A 19314-nucleotide genomic window follows, 5' to 3' on the forward strand; every position below is an offset into this window, starting at 1 on the left:
ATTGAGAAGTAAATCTGAACATGACTAGAAGGGGCTTTATGCAGAAGATTGCAGGCTTGAGTTTGTGATTCTGATAACTGTTTGCCAATATTTGAGAGCATGGGTTGCCAATCTGACTCGACAATGAATAGCAGCGGATTTCGAAGTATCTACAAGATAATTACCGTACCTGCCGCATGTAACCATTGTTTCTTGATACTTATAGGCACCTTGCTTGTCTCTTAATCCATACAGACGTTCTCCTCCCCTTCATGTTCTTCTGAAAGCAGCGACATTCAAACGTGGCACCTCGACCATAAGCTGGCTACCAGTAGGTGCATAGTTGACTGATAAAGTGTCAGCATCCACGTACATACATGAGAAGAGCTTGAATATCATGTTGATAAAGAAGAGAGCATGTACAACGACGGGAAAGCTGAAGAGGATGTTTTGGGCCGTGTTGATCACGTAAGCGAGCTAAATCCGAAATGGAGCTTCAGAAAATAATACTGCGAAATCAAAACAGATATCATCAAGAGAATGCTGTCCACAGCGCGGTCTAAAGGGCTAGAAAGGGCAATTGCCTCTGCCCCGACAGCTCCTATTCCCGAATTCTTACTTCCAGGGTTCCCTGTGCGGTCATCGCGATCTTTTTCTGCCTCGACATGCCGAACATCGCAAATCGGACGAGCACCATTGTCGATACCTCCAGAAGTTAACTTCAACATCCTGCCTCCTCCTGTGCGAAAGAATGGCCGTGCTTCACCTCTGGCTACTCGGCCGACGGTCGAGATTGAAGGCCCTCTAGGTACTACGAAGTCTAAGCACACAGAGGACATTTACTGACATATTAGTAGGCAAGATGTCTATGACTATTGCTCCTTTTGTCAAAATAGATTATGATACGGCACAACGAAAGGCATATGTATCAGTTGAGGATAGAGAGTTTAAGAAGCAGCGGGAGATGTGGGGTAGGGAAAATTGAAGCACCCGCACAACATATATGCTAACCTAGCCAGGAACTACTCGTGCATACCTCCACAATCATATCCTAGGCGTCTCAGAAGGACACACAGCAATTCTACGTCTAGTTGGGGTTGGATACAGAGCTACAGTAGAAAACACTGCTACGACAGTTGAGCCTGAATTTGAGGGACAGAAGTTTGTTGTGTTGAAAGTTGGATATTCTCACCCAATTGAGATGCCAATACCCCAAGGTGTCAAAGCCAGCACTCCTCAGCCAACCAGAATCTTGCTCGAGGGCTGTGAGAAGGAGGTCCTTCTACAATTTGCTGCTAAGATTAGGATGTGGAGGAAGCCGGAACCATACAAGGGCAAGGGAATTTTTGTCAATGGGGAGACGATCAAGTTGAAGGCAAAGAAGATCAAATGATCTATTATGCTCTTCATGTGTATCATATGTACAGCATATCTAGGCGTTCAATGACATGTCCGAATTCCTTGAATGTCTATAAACTCTACTTTTTGGCGGCCAACACCTCCTTTACAGCTGACAGTACTTGTCCATGGACTGCTACTGGAGCTGCAACTACGCCTTTATTCTCAGCAAGAGTTCTTCCTTTGCTGAAATCTAACCGTCTTCCCAACGTATCAGTAACCTCTCCACCTGCCTCTCGAACGATAAGATCACCAGCAGCATGATCCCAAATCTTCTCCTGGTAATCGGCCCGGACAGGTAATCTTAGGTAGATATCACCTGCTCCACGAGCAATAGATCCGTATTTGGCTTGTGAGTCCATACGAACACTTGGCTTAGTGACGCCGAGCTTGTTTGCAATTTCAAATTGATCCCCATGAGATGAGTGGCCTGCCTCCACGCTTTCACAGAATGTTGCTTGACCAAGATCCTTCACCTCCTTCATCTGAATTGGTTGACTCTTTCCCAGCCCAGCAATACCAAGCGGCCTACTTGTAGCTCCATGACCCGAGACTGCAGAAAACAAAACACCCTTTCCTTCGGCATCAGTCTGATCGATTCCAGACTCGGCTGTTAATGGCGCCGAGTCGTCCACTGGAAGATTTGGACATCCCAATACTCCAACTTTGACGTCTCCATCCACCATCAAAGCAAGACAAACGGCATACTGTCCTCCTCGAAGAAATCCCTTGGTACCGTCGATGGGATCTAAGGCCCATATTCTTCCCTTGTTTCCACCAGCACTGTTTCCGGCATCGATAGCATCCAGCATGGCATCCATACTTTCAATAGGACCTCCAAGGACTTTCTCTGCCTCCGAATCCGAGAGCTTTGTTCCGTTGACCAAAGCCCAAATTTGATCACGTAGCTTTTGGTTATCTCTCAAAGAACTAGCTTCCTCCTCACCAACGACTTGGTCTTCGGGAAAGTTCTTCTTGACGGCATGGATAATAAGAGCTTGAGCTCCAAAGTCTCCAATCGTGACTGGTGAGGCATCATCTTTGGAAATTGTACCCTTGGCTTTTTCATGAAAGACTTTCTTGGTCAAAATGGCAGCTCTCTGAACAGCGAGTTGTGCAACTTCCAACTCCTTGCTGTAGGAAGCCATTCTCGTGGTCGTGAAGAAAGCTTTCGTTGGTGGGGCAAGATGATGAGAGAGGAGAGTCAGGCGGGGTAGAAATCTGATAAAGGCAGCCAGCGTCACAATTAAGAAAGAAACGAGTAGTATCCGACGTGATATGAAACTGGAAGACCGTGACTTAGATGTTTGTTGCATCTGGGAGAAGATTTAATGGCATTCTTCAAAACTTGCTACCGGCACCGGTGATTCGTTACAAGCTGACGACTTTCTGCCGGAATCTGTTCAGGGATCCTGGATTTTGCCAGGCGGTGACAAGGATCGGCACGGACTACTTCTGAAAGTTCGTTGTCGCATGCTTCAGCACTGAAATATTGATGCATTCCTTTCTTACAGCCTACAAACCAACTTTCTCCGTTTTTGAAATTATCCATGAAACTTAAAGAGCCCCGGTATTTCAGTCATGAACGCCACCAAGAGAAAGTTCAACGCTTTGATAAATGGGATCGGAAATAAATCGACAACTACGTTGGCTTCCAAAGAAGTAAACAATGTCCCAGACAACAACGGAGACTCCCAGACGAAGAAGCGACGAGTTAGCGATAGGAGTTCAATCACAAGTTCAATCGACATGCCGTCAGCTACACGAAAACCATTAGCAACCATGAAGCACAAAAAGGCCGCTTTATCGACAACAGCAGCGGCTACTGAGCCTCCCAAATATGCTCCCTGGGATCGCGAAGCATTTCTCAAGCGGTTGAAGTCATTTTCGAACCTAACAGACTGGACACCGAAGCCGGCTCGAGTGAACGAAGTTGAATGGGCGAAGCGTGGATGGGTTTGCCAGAAGCTTGAAAGGGTGCGATGCTGCCTGTGCAATGTGGAGATCTTGGTGAAGCTCAACCGCAAGGAAGTGGAAGGGAAAGAGCAGCCAGTTTACATTGCTGAGAAGATTGGTGCGTTGAAGTCTAGCAGTCTTGAAGAAGATGCTGACTCTTGTGTAGAGGAAGCCTTGGTAGATAAGTACGTCGAGCTCATTGTGTCTTCGCACGACGAGGGCTGTTTATGGAGAAAGAGGGGTTGTGACGGTGAGTCGATCGTCCAGATCCTGTTACAATTACTGACTGTCCGATACAGACTCTATATTCAAATTGCCACTCAATCATACAGGAACTACTTTCCGAAACCTCCGAGAGCGATACGATGAAATCTGTAAGAGAAGTGAAAACCTGCCTTACAAGTTCAATATGCGTACACCCCAAGGATTTGATCTGGATGTTGTTCTTGCAAATCTTCCGCCAAATTTCTTCTCGTCTCCCACAGATGCCACACCAGACGCGAGTCTTCCGCCGGCAGATGTCAACAAAGTGGCTTTACTGATGGCATTATTTGGATGGCAAGGCCACACACATGATCGTTTGGGTGCTCAAATGGGATCTGTTTCTTGCCACGCTTGCTTCAGGGTTCTAGGACTGTGGATATTCAAGAGCAAGGAAGTCAATGCGGCTGGTGAAGAAGTCGTCGGGCCAACTATGAGCTGCCTAGATGTTGTCAAAGAGCATCGAGAGTATTGCCCATGGCAAAATGCCATCTCTCAGAATGGCAAGGGACCTGTCAAGACATCGACGACTGGAATGGCAGGGTGGGGGATTATCTTACGGATCCTTCACAACGATCATCTGCTGAGATCTAGACGAGAGTCGCCTTTGGGAAAGATCAGGCACTCTGTCACGGAGAATGCTATCGAGACGGACAGCGCTCTTGGTACGGATGTCGGGGATGAAGATGCGATGAGTATCAGGGATGAGGAGGACAAGCAAAGATGGGCGAGGTTGAGAAGAGTCAAAAGCTTGTTTGAGACGAAGGGAGGAAAGAAGCTTACACGAGAGAAGAGCAAGTCACGCTCGTGAGGAACCGTACCTAAGCAATAAGGGAAGGCTGGGGCATGAGTGTATGATTATGGAGTTGATGGCATCTCCTGAGGCGCAACTTTTGCATTTTAGGAGTTTACGATACCCACAGAATTCCAAGATTGCGTGCTGGTAGCTACATTGCAATACTATAATATTTGAAAACATAACTTTTGAGAATGGTGAACCTTCAAGCCACGGAGCGCGTAAAGTGGTTTCCTGATTGGGATCGTTGCCTATGACGACAAGGTCGCGCTTTCCTAGTTTACCGCGATTATCCTGGATCAGCATCAGATAATTTTACAACACCGCAACAAACAACTCCTTCTTGTCGCAACTAACATTAGAGGGAGCAGACATATCCATGAAGTAAATATGCAGAATGTGAAGAGAAAATAATACTTGCTAACCTTTCAACAGAGGTACTTTTACCACTCATAATACCTTAACATCAACAAATCGCCCAACCTTCAATCATCGAAGGGACAAATCCCAAAATAAGCGGCCTGCCCAACAGCTTGGAGTATCTGCGAGGACAACCAGCCCTTCAGAGCTTCCAGCCCAGACAATATTTGCGACTACCGATTCTACGAACAGCATATCACTTAGCGACTTCGGTGACTCGAGCTCCCTCTTCTCTTACAATACCACCGCGTCCTTCGACTTAGGTGGTACAACCAGACCTACAAATACACAATCCCCGATACCGTTTGTCTTTGGTGTTTCCGCGGACAAAGCTTCACGAGAATCTCGTATCAAATCCAACAAGATGGTAAACGAAAGATCGCCCGCAAAGGCACCTCTACGGCCTGTTGCCCCCAACGAGCAGCCCCAGAGTCAATCAGATGGCTCGTCCAAACCTTTGCCACAGCCAGATTTATTTTCGTCCAGGCCGCCCCCTTCTAGTGTGCCGCAGTTTGGTCAACCAACTATACCTCACTCGCCGCTCAACCGAGGCCCTTCGAAGCAGTCTTCTATGTTCATTCAGCCAACAACCCGACCAGAACTCCATAGAGATGCAGATCGTCCAGGTTAGTAAATCCCTTGCACTCTGCCAAGAACAGAGACTAACGTTATATAGCTCATCCCAATCTTCAAGCTATGAAGGATGCTACCCGCAAGATCATGCAGCCATTGATGCCCAGAGCACCCGCCGAGTACAACCAACCCGTCAGAGCTCCTGTCCCCCAAGCTACTTCATATACAACTACTGCAGCTGCACCTGCTCAAATGTATGGTTCGATGGGAAGCACATATGGCGGATTCAATACTGTCAATAGCGGGCCCACTTATAAAGGTTACAACTACGTTGATCTCACTATGAACGGTTACCGGGATCCAGTACCAGATCCTTATACCTTTGTGGACCCTAAGAAGGCAGAAGAGGACTTGAAGGCTCTATTGGAAGGAGTCATTGAAGACGATGAAGATGTTCCCAGGACCAGACTTCGCAAGAAGAAGAAGCAAATCGAAGCTGATGATTTGGCCAAGAAGTTTAAGAAGTTCAACGTCGACGATGATGGAGAAGAAGAAGAAGAAGAGGGGAAGCTAGCTGTTGCCTCTGAAGATGAGGAAGAGGAAGAAGATGACGGAAGTGTTGAAGGTGTCAAAGTCAAGCTGCTGCCGCATCAGATTGAAGGATTAGAGTGGATGCGAGGTAGAGAGCTTGGAACTGGCAAGAAAGGAGCACGAGTCCCAAAAGGAGGAATTCTTGCAGACGACATGGGACTTGGCAAGACCCTGCAGTCCGTCTCCCTGATCTTAACCAACCCCAAACCAACAGACGAAGCTCTTATCGCTAAGCGAAAGCTTCCTTCTGGCGTGGAAAAGACAACTCTGGTTGTCGCTCCATTGGCTCTCATCCGACAGTGGGAGTTGGAGATCAAGGACAAAGTCCTGAGCTCCCACTCTCTTCGAGTTTGTGTCCATCATGGGCCCTCACGCACAAAGCGCTTCCAGGACCTCAAGAAATATGACGTTGTGGTTACTACCTATCAAATCTTGGTCTCTGAATGGGGTAATTCTTCGACTGACGATGATGGCCTCAAAGTTGGTTGTTTCGGTCTTCACTGGTATCGTGTCATCCTTGACGAGGCTCATACTATCAAGAATCGCAATGCCAAAGCTTCATTGGCATGCTGTGCCTTACGAACTCAATATCGGTGGTGTCTGACAGGTACACCCATGCAGAACAACCTCGATGAACTACAAAGTCTTATCAAATTCTTGCGCATCAGCCCTTACAACGATCTCAAGGAATGGAAAGACGCGATTGATCGTCCCATGAAAAATGGCAGAGGCGACATCGCTATCCAGCGCCTACGAGCCGTCTTGAAAATCTTCATGAAACGTAGGACCAAAGACATTTTGAAAAAGGAAGGTGCCTTGAACCCTGGTGGCAAACCATCCGCACCTGGTGAAGGAAACATGACTGGATTCAAGATTACCGAGCGCAGGATTGAAAAGGTTTTCGCAGAGTTTTCGCCCGAAGAAAGTGACTTCTACGCTCGTTTGGAGGCACGTACCGATGCAAGCATCGAGCAGATGATGAGTGGTAAAGTCAATTATGCAAGCGCGTTGGTCATGTTGCTACGACTTCGACAGGCTTGTAATCACCCGAAACTCGTTGGTGGGAAACTTGCAAAAGACAGTGAGGCTCTTGCAGTCGAATCCACCGCAACGCAGAAGGCTTCTAAAGCTTCCAATAACGATATCGATGACATGGCAGACATGTTCGGGGCTATGGGCATGGCATCCAAGAAATGCGAGGTTTGTCAGCTTGAACTTGGTGATGAAGTCATTGCCCAAGGCGGTATTCGTTGCTTGGACTGCGAGGCAGACCTTGACAGAGTCACAAATCCGAAAAAGGTCCGTAAAGAGAAGAAGAAGCGGAAGCATGAAAAGAAGCCGAAGATGCAGATTCAACGCAAGCTTAGAAACCGTGCCATCATCGAAGATAGTGATGATGAGGGCGAAGAACAAGAAGGGTCTTGGGTTGTGCCTGAAGGTCAGAGAGGAGCATTAACGTTGGGAAAAGCTGGCGGTATTGATGATGAGAATGCTGAGGGTGGTGGAGAATGGCTCAACTCAGATGATGACGATACGCTTCCTACCCTCGACAATCTCCGACAACACAAATCGAAGACCAGCGGGAAGAAAGTCATTGCCCTAGATTCCGACTCAGAGGATGCAGAATCAGCTTCCGAAGACGATAGTAACACTGGAAGTGAAGACGAGGACTCAGCTGTGGAAGACGAATTTGAGTCTTCATCTGAAGAATCAAAGCTAGCCACTATGGTCTCATCTACAAAGATTAGGCACCTGATGGAGATCTTGGACAAAGAAGCTGCTCAACATAAGTTTATCGTCTTCTCCCAATTTACATCTATGTTGGATCTTGTCGAACCTTTCCTTCGTCAGAAAGGTTTTAAGTACACTAGATACGATGGAAAGATGAAGAACGACCTTCGAGAAGCCAGCTTGAATAAGCTTCGTAACGATGCCAACTGCAGAGTACTACTTTGTAGTCTGAAATGCGGATCATTGGGATTGAATCTGACCGCAGCTACTCGTGTAGTCATTCTCGAACCATTCTGGAATCCTGTAAGCAAGTCCCTGCCAATATCGTTGAATTCTACTAACATATTTAGTTCGTCGAGGAACAGGCTATTGACAGAGTTCATCGTCTTACCCAGAAGATCGATGTCATCGTTTACAAGATCACTATCAAAAACTCTGTTGAAGAGCGCATTCTCGATCTCCAAGAAAAGAAGCGTGAATTAGCCAACCAGACTATTGAAGGCGGCAAGGGTGGTGCTGGCAAGCTCGGTATGAAGGAGATCTTGCAACTCTTCCGTCGAGATGCTGAGCACGCACCTCCAAATCCTGGCAATGAGAAGTATGATTTGGGCAAGAAGCCTAGGATCTTGAAGGAGGTCTCTACCAGCAGTGGGGCAAGCAGCAGAGAGGGTAGTGAGAGGCGGATCACTCCACCAATGATGAGACCCTCTAGCTCAATTGCAAAGGAGAATCCTGTCTATGGCAGGCGTTGGTAATTTCGCTGAGGGGCAAAGATATTAGATGCATGTAGATTTACTGGTGCAAAAGGGGATTTGCTTTCCTGGATTATGGAGTTCGGATTGTATGATAGACCACGGCAGGAACGAAATTATGTCTGTTATATCAAGATTAATGCAATGAATTAGAGCAAAATTTATCATAAGTCGTGTACAAGACCATCCACTCAATTTTCACTTGATAAACAAAGGTCCGTGTTGACAAGTCCGTTCCTCGTCCTTACTTTTAAGCTGGTTTCATTATGTATGTTTGTATACCTTACAAACTGGAATAAGCGGTTTTACGATTATCAAAAATCAAAGGGGGCTTTAGTCTAAATGGTAAAGCTCATGAGAAGAAATGGTTGGAGCCTTCTTGACCCCACGGGAGAAGGAAATGGGTGAAGGCCATTTTCGATTGTGGATGTTGGTTCGAGTCCAGCCGCCTCCATCAACGAAATATTGTTTTGCTTTAGTGAGCCGTGTTTTAGTCTGTTGTCTTTTTGATTATGATGAGAATAATTTTTAGAGAATATTAAGCGAGGTGTATCATGGTTGGAAAAGGGTGAGAAGCGAGGTGAAGGTCCAGTTAAGGGGTTTTATGAGATGACATTTGATTGATTCTAGAAAAAATAAGGAACCTAGATTAAATCCAAACACGGCAACAGAGGTTTGAGGAAGTAAGAAGTCATCAAACCCAACACCTGGCAACCAACTCCTCCAACTCCAAGACCTCAACAAAAGGCATCTTCCACCCGCTCAACCTCTCAATCTCCTGCGCCACACCGCCCTCCTCATCATCCCCATCCCTCATGCCCTCCCAAAAATCAAGAAACCTCCTCCTAGCCTGCTCCAACTTGCCCTCTACCTGATCAACACCCCACTTCTCTTCCTCACAATTCCCGCAACTCCGCACCACGATCAACGTCTCCAGTATCCTAAGATCACAAATAACGAATTTCCAGATCCCGTACGGGATGTGGAATTTCGGCGTGATGCTAAAGGGCGTATAAAGCAAGAGAGCAAGGTCGATAGCTAGATGCCTCACTGGCGCGAAGGAAGGCGAGCAGGAATCTAACTCGGAAAGCAGGTGTGTGAGTGTCCACGTCACGGGTGTGCGGCGGCGGGGCGGACGGTCGTGGCCGGAGATGTAGAGGATGTCAGTTCCTGGGCCGACGGGGAAGGGGAGCTGGGTGTTGAGGGGTGGGAAGAGTGTTGGGGTGGTAGGGAGGAGAGAGGGTTGAATGTAGTGTTTTAGAGCTTCGCGGCGGGATTCTCGTGATGCGGAGAGGAGGGGTGAGATGACGGTGCGGCGGACGTGGGTGTGAGGGGGTGTAGTTCTTGTTGCGTGTTTGTAGATCAGGATGAGGCGGGGGTGGAGCAAGGCGTATTTCCAGATGAGAAGACGGAGTTCTGGAAGTAGTTGAGGGAAGAGTGTGAATGAATCCATAATGAAGAAGAAATGCTTTGATATTGTGCTTTGAAGATTCGACTTGATTCCGGAAAGAGAAAAACTAGTACAGCACTTGCTTTTTTGAGGAAAGAAAAGAAAGAACAGAGGAAAAGCTCATTATAAATGACTCAAACAGCTCTCGAAAACCTAACAAGTGACCACGATCACAACCGCCCTATCTTACCTTGTGGTCCACGAGGTCTCCAAGCTCCCCTCCATCCCCCTCCATATCCCGCGATAACACAATAAGACAACCGTGTGTGGTAACACGAGAATCCAAAACCGATGATGATTGCGTTATCAGGAGCCAGTGCCGGACGTTGGATGAAGCCTCAATGTTGGTTTTTCGTGCTGAAGATGTAAGTGAGGGTTGGTTTCCAGCGGCGGGGAAAGGAAATGTTCCCGATATCCCAGTCGTTGGGTTGGGGTTGCGCCAGGGTCTTTTGTGTGATGTGGGGTTGATTTTAGAAGCCCGGTTTCGCGGGTATTCTGGGAATGCCATACTTTTAGCGTGCCACAATCGTAGGGCCAATGACGTACTGGTATTAATGAATGTTGATATTCGTGATTGAGGAGAAGGGGCTTGAAGCTTTAGTTTTACACTTGTCTCAAATAATCGAATTTCTGTAAGTTATCAATGTTCATCTCCGATAGAAGTTCAGCTTTTGCTCATTTGCAAAGTCAAAGTTCAAGTCGGTTTGGAATAATTACTAACAGCTACAGAAAGCTACCGGCCAGACCTCACAATGTCACCAACCTCCATTCTCCGTCTCACATCGAGACAATGCCTCCGAACTCAAGCTCGGTCGATTAGACCTCAAGTCCAAGGAATTCGTCCATTCTCTCGAACCACTTTAGCAGCATATCCGCGGAAGGGAAGTGAGGATAAAGACAGCATCAACACCGAAGCAACAGAATATTCTAAGTCAGGAACAGACGACGCATCTGCAAAGCAAGAAGAAGCTGCTTTCGACCCAAATACGACTGATCCAAAACAAGAAAAGAAAGTGGCTGGAGAAGGAGAGGTATAACGATCCTTTGTATCAACTACTGCACTTCTACTAACAGTTGTATTTTAGGATGGAAATCCCCTAGAAGTATCGCCAGCCAATCCAGAAGTCTCAAAACCAAGAGGAGAGCAGGAAGGAGGAGCTCAGAATGCCGAGAAGAACAAGTCGAGTGGAGGAGGAAGTCTTAACAAAGCTGGGAAGGCATAGGATGGAATTATAAGCTGCATGAGTGGAGTTATGGGTATCGAAATAATGAAAAATCGAAAACGAAAACATTAAATGCTGCCCCTCTCCAATCAAGCCTTCCACTCCGTTCTCCCCAATTTGATAATTTCCGCTTGTCCAATCTCCCAAACTTTGGGCTTCCCGCCCTCCAATGCCTGCAGACCGGCAGCCACGGCAGCTTTGCCCACAACATCGGCATCTTGAGCCCAGACATCCTTCAACACATTTGCCACGCTCCCCATTGCACCAGCGACTTTCCTGAACACACCCTCGACGAATCTACTATCATTTCTGTTTCCCACCAGAAGTCCCGGTCGTAGAATAATCGTATGCTCGAACCCTAACTCCTTGACACTCTCCTCCAATTCTCCCTTCATCTTAGGGTATGGGATAAAGCTCTTAGCATTTGCTCCGCCGGTGGAAATCAGGACGTAGACTTTCACACCAGCCGCCTTCGCTGCTTGAGCGATTGCGAGGTTAAGATCGTAGTCTATTTTCCTTTGTGCTTCAACAGATCCTGCTAATCCTTTTGTGGTGCCGAGAGCGGAAAAGAGGATGCTGGGTGGTGGGGTGATGGACGAGAATTGGGTGGACCATTGTGAGGTTTCGGCGGAAACGAGGGGGTGGAGCTTTGGGTCTGTGGAGGACGGGGCGCGGCGGGAAATTGAATGAACGGAGGAGATAGAGGGTAGTGTGAGAAGGGTCGAGAGGATGTTCGCGCCCTGGATGAGATGGTTAGTGGTGTACTGCGGAGGATCAGGGAATAGATACATACCACAAGGCCGGTTGAACCAACTATTGCTGTAGATGCCATCGTCGCAGATATTTCTTAAAATCAATTATGTGATGTGATGTTTGAAGAGCAATGCTGGTAAATGAGAGAGATTCGCGCTTTATGTATGTTATCAAGTTGTCGGCCGTCATTACCTCACTCGCTTGGGCAAGCAATGACCTTGCGTCCGTACACTATGGCATGATCTAATTTTTCGGACATAATAGTAACAGAATGTTGATTACTTACCAATGTCCGAAAGTCTTTGAAAATTAGATAGCAGCCTTTCAAATGTTCTACGGGCCCTCACTTTTTGTTGGCTTTGATGTCGTCGGCTTGGCCGTTCATACCGAGGTGTCCAGAAACTAGGATTGTTAGTACTTACGAAGCAATTTCACCCATCCAAGTACCATAGGTGTAGTCGTATTCAACTAATGTTTATAGACCTAAAGACCATCCTATCTAGAATTTTGAAAGTCTCCTGGTCCACGAGAGTTAGAAAATAGCGTCAGCCTTGCATCAATAGGAAGATGGGTCAGCCTCGAGGTTGCAATGTAACAAATCATATGAAAGAACATAAGCTCGATTGACCAATCAGCACCACAACGAATTATCCCCGAGACCGGACCGACAAACACGAGCTAAAAGCACTTAGTTGGATCTTTGTACAGGGATGAGATTGCGTGCTTCCTCGTGCAGACTTCACTTCACCTCTTTCCCTTTCATCCAGATCTCGCATTGCCAGATCTAGCCACCTTCCAACCTGACTAATAACGAATTTAAGTAGGTGAAAGGTGAATTTGAGCCTCATGTCGCCATCAAAGCTAGGTCAATTTCAGCCTATGAGTCCGTCTTGGAGTCTACAATTTTGCCGCATTCCCAAAATTTCTCCTAGTCGTCTCAATTACCTCTCTATTCAAGTCGCTTTGACTTGAATATCTCATTCATACTTTCACTTCAAACGTCCTGCACCTTCCCTGTTCTCTGCTGTCCTAGCAGATCCATTTTGAAACATGGGGGACCCGATGGACTTGGACTCTCCCACTAACGCTCTGAAGCGAAAAGCGGATACAGACATTAAATATCCTTTGAAAAGCACGGTAAAATTTCCTACACCTCAAAATCACAATGGCTCCCAAAAACTTACCCATACAGTCTCCCAAAGGCGGCGAAGTACTCTCAAGTATTTGGAATACCGACGATAATTCCTCCTCGTTTCGAAAGTTTCCTCAAAAGTCCTCGAGCTTGCCTTTTTGCCAACCGATTGATTACACCTCGATCAGCGGGCCAACATACCTCACTGCTCAAACCTTAATTCAACAGGTCGCATATGCCCTCTCCGATAAGATCTTCTCATACTCACCGGAGTCCTTCGATTTGGATGTTGCTGTCAAGGAATGGGCTGCCTCGAACTCCAAGAATGCCAATGGCTATACTACACAAGTCGCCCCCATGCAGACGAGGTCTGGTGCGGGAGCAATTGCGTTGGGATATATGTTCTCTAAAGATTTCGATTTGACCAAGAGACATATTCCTCAGTCTTTGTTGGCCTCTTCGTCAAGCTTGCACAGTCTGCGTGCTGCCCTCGACCAACTTTCACTCCTATACTCTGTCGCCAATCCATTCGTGGCCCACGTTGCAGCGGTTGACTATGCTCCTGGCTCCTCTCGAGCATTGGTCACTGATTATGCCACTGCTTTGACTGTGGCAGAGGAGTTGGGACTTGGACTCGTGTCTAGCTCTTCTGCATACGAAGCTCAGCATATGTCCCTCTTCTCTACTATATTGGCCAACGTTCTGCCTACGATTCACATATATGATGGTGTTAATGTTGGTCGTGACACATTGCGTGTTATTGACGTCTTGAACCAGTCTGGCTTGAGCAGCGCATATACCAATGTGCTAAAGGAGCTTGAGAAGCTCAGTAAGAGAGCAGATGCTGAAACGAAGGTCACTCAATTGCTCAATGCATTCAACAACGAGCTCGGAACTGCCTATAACCTCTTCGAGTACCGTGGACACAACAATGCTGAAATTGTATTGGTTGTCTTCGGGAGCGTCGAGAGCTCGCTTGCGGGCCAGGTTGCTGAGAAATTGGCTACTGATGGCTCGAAGGTTGGTGTGCTAAATGTTCGAGTGTACAGACCATTTGCAGAGGATGCTTTCCTGAATGCACTTCCTGCTTCAGTCAGAAGTATTGCTGTCCTTGGCCAGGTGCTTGACCAAGCCACTGTAGCAGACGAGTCTACACACTCGAGCCTTTACGAAGATGTACTGGCTGCAGTTGTGTTCTCTGAAAAATGGCACACCAAACCTGCTATTGTTGATGTGAAGTACTCTCGCGCAGAGACATTTACACCAAGCTCAGTTGCGGCTATCTTCAATCAATTGACTGGTAAGCCAACTGAAACGGTCGAGAAGATTGAGCTGTTGGGTGCTGGGCAAGCTGAGCAATACACCTTCTGGGATTTGGATGACTCTGAAGCCGCTGTCGCTCCAGTTGCTCTTGGAAAACTCTTTTCTACGAATGCGGCAGCCAACGTTATCACCAGTCAAACGCATGACAACTTCGTTCAAGGTGGAACTATCAGGACTGATATTCGAAGTTCTAGAAAGTCAATTGAGGCTGCTTACCCTGTTGATGAGGCCGATGTCGCTTATGTAGGAGAAGAGAAGCTCCTCAAGGATATCGGTATTGTCAAGAATATTAAGAATGGTGGCAAACTCATTCTTAAGCTCCCAGGTGTCAAGGATGAAGATCTGGAGAAAAAGCTATCTATTCCTGTTCGAAACGAAATCAAGTTCAGAGGCATCGAGTTGTTCCTTCTCGACCCGGCTCTGTCAGCTGCTGTCGAAAAGGATTCTGGTGTTGAGACTTTGGCGGTGGAGTTGGCCTTCCTCAAGGTTGCTCACCCAGAAAGCTACGAAGTTGCCGGCCAGAAGCTAGCAGCTCTTGGAGGTGATGTTACAGCGAGGAAGGCTCTCGTTGCCGAGATTTCTGGCGATTTGGAGAAGATCTTGCGACAGATTGAGATTCCAGAATCATGGGCCGAAGTCGAGGTCGACAAGGAAGCTCCTGCCCTCCCAGCTACAATCAAGTCAAGCAGTTTCACTGGCTTTGAGAAGGAAGAGACTGAGGCACCTTCTCTGTTGCGCAACTGGGAGTCTGCTGCAAAGGGTCTTGTTTTCAAGGAGGCTTATGGCACCAAGACTGCCCTGAGACCAGATCTCACTACGAAGACTTACGAGATCACCGTTCAAGAGAACCGTCGATTGACACCTCTGACTTACGATCGTAACATCTTTCACATCGAGTTTGATCTTGGTACCTCTGGTCTCACCTACAATATTGGTGAAGCGCTTGGCATTCATGCTGAGAATGACGTTGATGAGGTTATTCAATTCATGGGATTTTACGGTTTGAACGCCGAGGATGTCGTCGAAGTCCCATCTCGCGACGATCCGAATGTTCTCGACACTAGAACTGTCTTTCAATCACTGGTACAAAACATCGACATTTTTGGAAAGCCGCCCAAGCGCTTCTACGAAGCTCTTGCGGAATTCGCCTCCGATGAGAATGAAAAGAAGGAACTTCTTACACTAGGCGGTCCAGAGGGCGCGAATGAATTCAAACGCCGCGCTGAAGTCGACACAATTACTTATGCGGACATTCTCCTCGAATTCAAGTCTGCTCACCCCTCATTCCACGATATCGCTCGCATCGTCAGCCCCATGAAACGCCGTGAGTACTCCATCGCCTCTTCTCAAATGGTCAACCCCACCACCGTCGCCCTAATGATCGTCGTCGTCTCCTGGGTCGATCCTAAAGGCCGCGATCGCTTCGGACAAGCAACTCGCTACCTCAGCAAACTTCCCATTGGAGCAAAGGTCACCGCATCCGTCAAGCCCTCCGTCATGAAGCTTCCAGTCAAAGACACCGCACCACTCATCATGGCCGGTCTAGGCACAGGACTCGCGCCCTTCCGCGCCTTCGTCCAATACCGCGCCATGCAAAAAGCGCAAGGCAAAGAAATTGGTTCTATCCTCTTGTACATGGGCTCTCGTCACCAACGAGAAGAATACCTGTACGGTGAAGAATGGGAGGCTTATCAAGATGCCGGCGTCATCACTTTGTTGGGTAGAGCATTCTCCCGTGACCAGCCGCAGAAAATCTATATCCAGGATAGAATGCGACAGACCATTCAAGACATTATCAAGGCGTATATTCATGAGGAAGGAGCGTTCTATCTTTGCGGACCGACGTGGCCAGTTCCGGATGTGACGGAGGTCTTGGAGGAGGCTATTAAGAGGGATGCGGTAGCGAAGGGAGGAAAGAAGGTTGATTCTAGGAAGGAGATTGAGAGGCTGAAGGAGGAGCTGAGGTATGTTCTTGAGGTTTATTAGGGGATGGTTGGATTTGTAAGATGCGAGGCCTTGGGGAAAGGGGAGATAGCTAGAATGTAGGATGAAATATAGCAAGCTCTAGCAACCACACATCTTTCTTTCGAAGGCTTGCCATTCTCCCGGATGATACATGTTACACTAGCCTCTCTCATTTCAGACCAGTGAATGTCGGATTCTAAACCGCTCATTCTCGGGTAACGGTTTAAAGCTTCTCGGCATGCTAATGTCGGTCTCCATTTCAATGCCCGGTACCTTGGAATGTCCGGTCGATTTACAACATAAATCCTCTAAGCAACCTCATCGTTGTTATAGCTCGCACATACAACCACAGGAATCCCCGCTCGCATATCAAACTACTGTATTATAAAAATTTCGAAATTTCATCGCTATCAAAACCATAAAAGAAAGTCTAAATGTCAATGGGTATATCAAACAAACTCCCCGTCCCAACACCCCAAACTCCAAATCACTCACTAAACCTCAAATCACTGCCTCCCAAACGCCCTCCTAACCAACACTCTCAACCTCCGCGATCCCAAACAGCCTACGTCCTGATCGTCATTCTGCTCGTCAACCGTGGTTCCACTATCAATTCCTAACCCTAGCCCAACACTACCACCCCCCCGCTTAACAGGCTCCCAAGGTAACCCCGGGAGCGGTTTCTCCGCAGCCGTAATGCGTTCCCAGATCTGCAGGTCGGTGGTGTAGCTATCTTCTGACGCTGGTTTTGGTGGTGACATGTATTGCGAGCGGCGGGACGGGAGGTGGGTTTTGTAGGGTGCGGAGGGGGGGATGATGAGGGCTGTGCCGAAGGTTGGGGGTGGGGAGGGTTGTTTTCTTGGTGGAGGGAGGGGTTTGGATGGTGTGTAGGATTTGGGAGGTGAGGGTGGGTTGAACAGGGCGGGTTGTTCGATAATTGTTGTTGGTGTGGTGGCTTCGATGTCGGTGGTTGAGGCATTGTCTGTGTCCTGGTGGATATAGTTGTTTTCATTGGACTTTGTGGTGTTTGGCCATTGTTGAGGCATTGAGTTAGACTCGGATTCTTGGACGGGTTGAGCTTTCATGATGACTGGTGAGTTTGAATCAGGAGGAGACATCGAGGTAGATTGAGTTTCTGGTAGAGGTGAATCTTCTTTCTTGCTTCCTGACCTCGAAGAGTTCCTTTCTGGAGAGTGGTCAAAGGCGAACAGTGGACCTAGAATAGGAGGTGGTGGAGGAGTGTCTTTGCTGAAGACTCCGTTGGCTAGCATAGAACCTAGAGCACTACTTTCGAAGTTGAAGCTCTTGAAAGGTGTATTTTCCTGGTTTCCGAATTCATACTCTGCTTGCTTGGCCTTCTTCGTTTTCAAGTTGTTATGTGAAGAAACACTTTTTGCTCCTAGCGGGATACGCGCGATTTGCGCATCCAGCGCTGTTGGCGAATGAAGTTGCTTCAATGGACTCGGATTCGTAGAAATGGCCTCCTCTTGTTCTTTTGTGTCGTTGAAGACAGGAAAAGACCAAGTCTGTTCAGTGACAGTTTTCAACCCTTCCAATTTGTTCTTGAGATTCTTTTGGGTATCGAGACCTGGTCCGTACTCGAAAGTGAATTCTGTGGTTTGTCGGATAACTTTCGTGCTCAACGGAGGCGTCAGGGATGGATTGGTTTTCTCATCTCTGAGCTTCGTCGGGGCCTTAGATGGGGTCTTGTCTTGAACTTTGGGTTGTTCAGTATGGTCCTTTGAATCTTCTGGAGTCTGGTCTGGTGTTGGCAGGCCAGTGTTGGTCTTGAGCACAACCCGAGGTTCTGGATCTTTAATTGACACCGCTTCGACCTTGACCACAGTCTCGGATTTTTTAACCTTCTGCCTTCCACCTCCATTTGACTGTATTGGATTGTAGATGATAGTGCTCGACTTAGCAGAAGCTGTAGCTGATACGAAAGGATCTTCAAGTCCAGCAACTTCTTTCTGGTCTGATTTCTGGCGAGCTCCTTGCTCATACTTCGAGGACTTATGTGACTTCTTCCTCAAATTAGTATTTATTGAAAGGGTCTTGTTGAGAATTGCTTACTATGTCCGCTCTCTCCTCTTCTAGCTCAGCCTTCATGTGTCTGGCATTTTCTGCCATTCGCAGAAGCTCTTTCTTCGCTTTCTCTGCCCTTACTTTCCCTTTCCGCTTTCTCATCAATCGATATTCTTCCTCTACTATGATCGTCCATTCGGCGGTAATTGTGTCTACCTGAGATAGGTATGCTTTCGCTTTGTGATTATTGTGAACGGGTTTGCAGAGAAGTAATTCCGCAAGGATTTCTAATTCATCGATGGAACTTTTGAAACTCTTTGATCTGTCCATTTGATCAAGTAAGAGGCCTGCTGTGGCCCGATCAGCCCTGTTGATTGGATTGCAGCACCTTTCGCCCTTTTGCGCAGTACCAACGCAAGTCCGATCGTTCTCAGGGTCGACGTCGAGGACAGTACGAAAATCCCAGAAGTAAGGCATGTTCAAAGGCTTTGTAAAGTATAACTAATAGTAGAACTCGAAAATAAAAAGGTTTTAATTTGGGCTGGATGGCTCATGAAATTGGGCAATACACTTGAACATGAGTTATATGTACTCGTTCAATGTTCCACACCCTGATCTATAAGCAGATACACTTGTACAGCGGCCACCTCGACCAAGCTGTCGGGTCACTCGACTGTCACAGCCTCGACTACGCAGCCCAGAAATGCTTAGAGAAAGACGACTCTCCGTGGGAGGAAGAACTTCAGCAGCCACAACCGCAGCCAATAGGTACGCTCCTCAATTGATTAACGCTCTACACAGCCATGCTGTGTGCATCCATTGCCCAATAGCACTCCTTCCCACTACACCATAATGTAAGACAAGGCATGCCTCAGCCATCGTGACCCCATGTGCAAGGTAACATTGCTTCCCGAAGAAACCACTTTTGCTGGGTGCAAACTGCTGTTGAGGTACAGACCGTCACAGAGTACTAGTTTCTTGTAACA

The 19314-nt window shown here is 47.4% G+C and overlaps 9 protein-coding genes across 9 annotated transcripts; 5 read left to right on the forward strand and 4 right to left on the reverse strand.

Annotated features, from left to right (window-relative positions):
* The first annotated feature begins 500 nt into the window (after positions 1–500).
* On the forward strand, positions 501–1466 carry LY89DRAFT_679898 (ribosomal protein-like protein L6). Its single transcript, XM_018213963.1, has 3 exons — positions 501–787; positions 837–950; positions 999–1466. The coding sequence occupies exons 1-3, from the start codon at positions 520–522 to the stop codon at positions 1370–1372; spliced, it is 756 nt and encodes a 251-aa protein (XP_018077438.1). The 5' UTR covers positions 501–519; the 3' UTR covers positions 1373–1466.
* On the reverse strand, positions 1458–2525 carry LY89DRAFT_574474 (3',5'-bisphosphate nucleotidase-like protein; the record flags this gene model as incomplete). The annotated part of the gene is made up of 1 exon (XM_018208746.1): positions 1458–2525. One exon carries the CDS (start codon positions 2523–2525, stop codon positions 1458–1460), a length of 1068 nt encoding a protein of 355 aa, XP_018077439.1.
* A 359-nt stretch (positions 2526–2884) lies between these two features.
* On the forward strand, positions 2885–4553 carry LY89DRAFT_635239 (zf-C3HC-domain-containing protein). The gene is made up of 2 exons (XM_018211435.1): positions 2885–3583; positions 3633–4553. The coding sequence occupies exons 1-2, from the start codon at positions 2959–2961 to the stop codon at positions 4403–4405; spliced, it is 1398 nt and encodes a 465-aa protein (XP_018077440.1). The 5' UTR covers positions 2885–2958; the 3' UTR covers positions 4406–4553.
* Positions 4554–4712: 159 nt separating this feature from the next.
* LY89DRAFT_679900 (uncharacterized protein) lies at positions 4713–8612 on the forward strand. Its single transcript, XM_018213964.1, has 4 exons — positions 4713–4774; positions 4826–5436; positions 5487–8008; positions 8056–8612. The coding sequence occupies exons 2-4, from the start codon at positions 5175–5177 to the stop codon at positions 8458–8460; spliced, it is 3189 nt and encodes a 1062-aa protein (XP_018077441.1). The 5' UTR covers positions 4713–4774; positions 4826–5174; the 3' UTR covers positions 8461–8612.
* Positions 8613–9124: 512 nt separating this feature from the next.
* LY89DRAFT_679901 (uncharacterized protein) lies at positions 9125–10375 on the reverse strand. The gene has a single exon (XM_018213965.1). The coding sequence runs from the start codon at positions 9908–9910 to the stop codon at positions 9152–9154; it is 759 nt and encodes a 252-aa protein (XP_018077442.1). The 5' UTR covers positions 9911–10375; the 3' UTR covers positions 9125–9151.
* Positions 10376–10658: 283 nt separating this feature from the next.
* Positions 10659–11130, forward strand: LY89DRAFT_776899 (uncharacterized protein; the record flags this gene model as incomplete). The annotated part of the gene is made up of 2 exons (XM_018222090.1): positions 10659–10938; positions 10993–11130. Coding segments are annotated over 2 exons (418 nt in total), but the record flags the coding sequence as incomplete, so codon positions are not given.
* An 89-nt stretch (positions 11131–11219) lies between these two features.
* On the reverse strand, positions 11220–11962 carry LY89DRAFT_663561 (uncharacterized protein; the record flags this gene model as incomplete). The annotated part of the gene is made up of 2 exons (XM_018212712.1): positions 11220–11870; positions 11924–11962. The coding sequence occupies 2 exons, from the start codon at positions 11960–11962 to the stop codon at positions 11220–11222; spliced, it is 690 nt and encodes a 229-aa protein (XP_018077444.1).
* A 708-nt stretch (positions 11963–12670) lies between these two features.
* On the forward strand, positions 12671–16647 carry LY89DRAFT_605791 (uncharacterized protein). The gene is made up of 2 exons (XM_018210404.1): positions 12671–13020; positions 13076–16647. The coding sequence occupies exons 1-2, from the start codon at positions 12934–12936 to the stop codon at positions 16322–16324; spliced, it is 3336 nt and encodes a 1111-aa protein (XP_018077445.1). The 5' UTR covers positions 12671–12933; the 3' UTR covers positions 16325–16647.
* LY89DRAFT_166950 (uncharacterized protein) lies at positions 16419–19273 on the reverse strand. Its single transcript, XM_018205535.1, has 2 exons — positions 18377–19273; positions 16419–18327 (listed from the first exon to the last, which is right to left on the reverse strand). The coding sequence occupies exons 1-2, from the start codon at positions 18803–18805 to the stop codon at positions 16810–16812; spliced, it is 1947 nt and encodes a 648-aa protein (XP_018077446.1). The 5' UTR covers positions 18806–19273; the 3' UTR covers positions 16419–16809.
* Positions 19274–19314: the final 41 nt, after the last annotated feature.

This window comes from Mollisia scopiformis (genome assembly GCF_001500285.1).
Source record: "Mollisia scopiformis unplaced genomic scaffold LY89scaffold_2, whole genome shotgun sequence".
In the NCBI taxonomy this organism is placed as follows: Eukaryota; Fungi; Ascomycota; class Leotiomycetes; order Helotiales; family Mollisiaceae; genus Mollisia; species Mollisia scopiformis.

Coding starts and splice junctions, on each gene's coding strand:
- LY89DRAFT_679898 (XM_018213963.1), top strand. CDS start 520: ATGCTGTCCACAGCGCGGTCTAAAGGGCTAGAAAGGGCAATTGCCTCT. Junction 788..836: donor CGAGATTGAAGGCCCTCTAG/GTACTACGAAGT, acceptor ACATATTAGTAG/GCAAGATGTCTATGACTATT. Junction 951..998: donor GAAGCAGCGGGAGATGTGGG/GTAGGGAAAATT, acceptor TAACCTAGCCAG/GAACTACTCGTGCATACCTC.
- LY89DRAFT_635239 (XM_018211435.1), top strand. CDS start 2,959: ATGAACGCCACCAAGAGAAAGTTCAACGCTTTGATAAATGGGATCGGA. Junction 3,584..3,632: donor GAGAAAGAGGGGTTGTGACG/GTGAGTCGATCG, acceptor TGTCCGATACAG/ACTCTATATTCAAATTGCCA.
- LY89DRAFT_679900 (XM_018213964.1), top strand. CDS start 5,175: ATGGTAAACGAAAGATCGCCCGCAAAGGCACCTCTACGGCCTGTTGCC. Junction 5,437..5,486: donor TAGAGATGCAGATCGTCCAG/GTTAGTAAATCC, acceptor AACGTTATATAG/CTCATCCCAATCTTCAAGCT. Junction 8,009..8,055: donor TCGAACCATTCTGGAATCCT/GTAAGCAAGTCC, acceptor TAACATATTTAG/TTCGTCGAGGAACAGGCTAT.
- LY89DRAFT_679901 (XM_018213965.1), bottom strand. CDS start 9,910: ATGGATTCATTCACACTCTTCCCTCAACTACTTCCAGAACTCCGTCTT.
- LY89DRAFT_605791 (XM_018210404.1), top strand. CDS start 12,934: ATGGGGGACCCGATGGACTTGGACTCTCCCACTAACGCTCTGAAGCGA. Junction 13,021..13,075: donor AATATCCTTTGAAAAGCACG/GTAAAATTTCCT, acceptor TTACCCATACAG/TCTCCCAAAGGCGGCGAAGT.
- LY89DRAFT_166950 (XM_018205535.1), bottom strand. CDS start 18,805: ATGCCTTACTTCTGGGATTTTCGTACTGTCCTCGACGTCGACCCTGAG. Junction 18,328..18,376: donor AAGAGGAGAGAGCGGACATA/GTAAGCAATTCT, acceptor AATTTGAGGAAG/AAGTCACATAAGTCCTCGAA.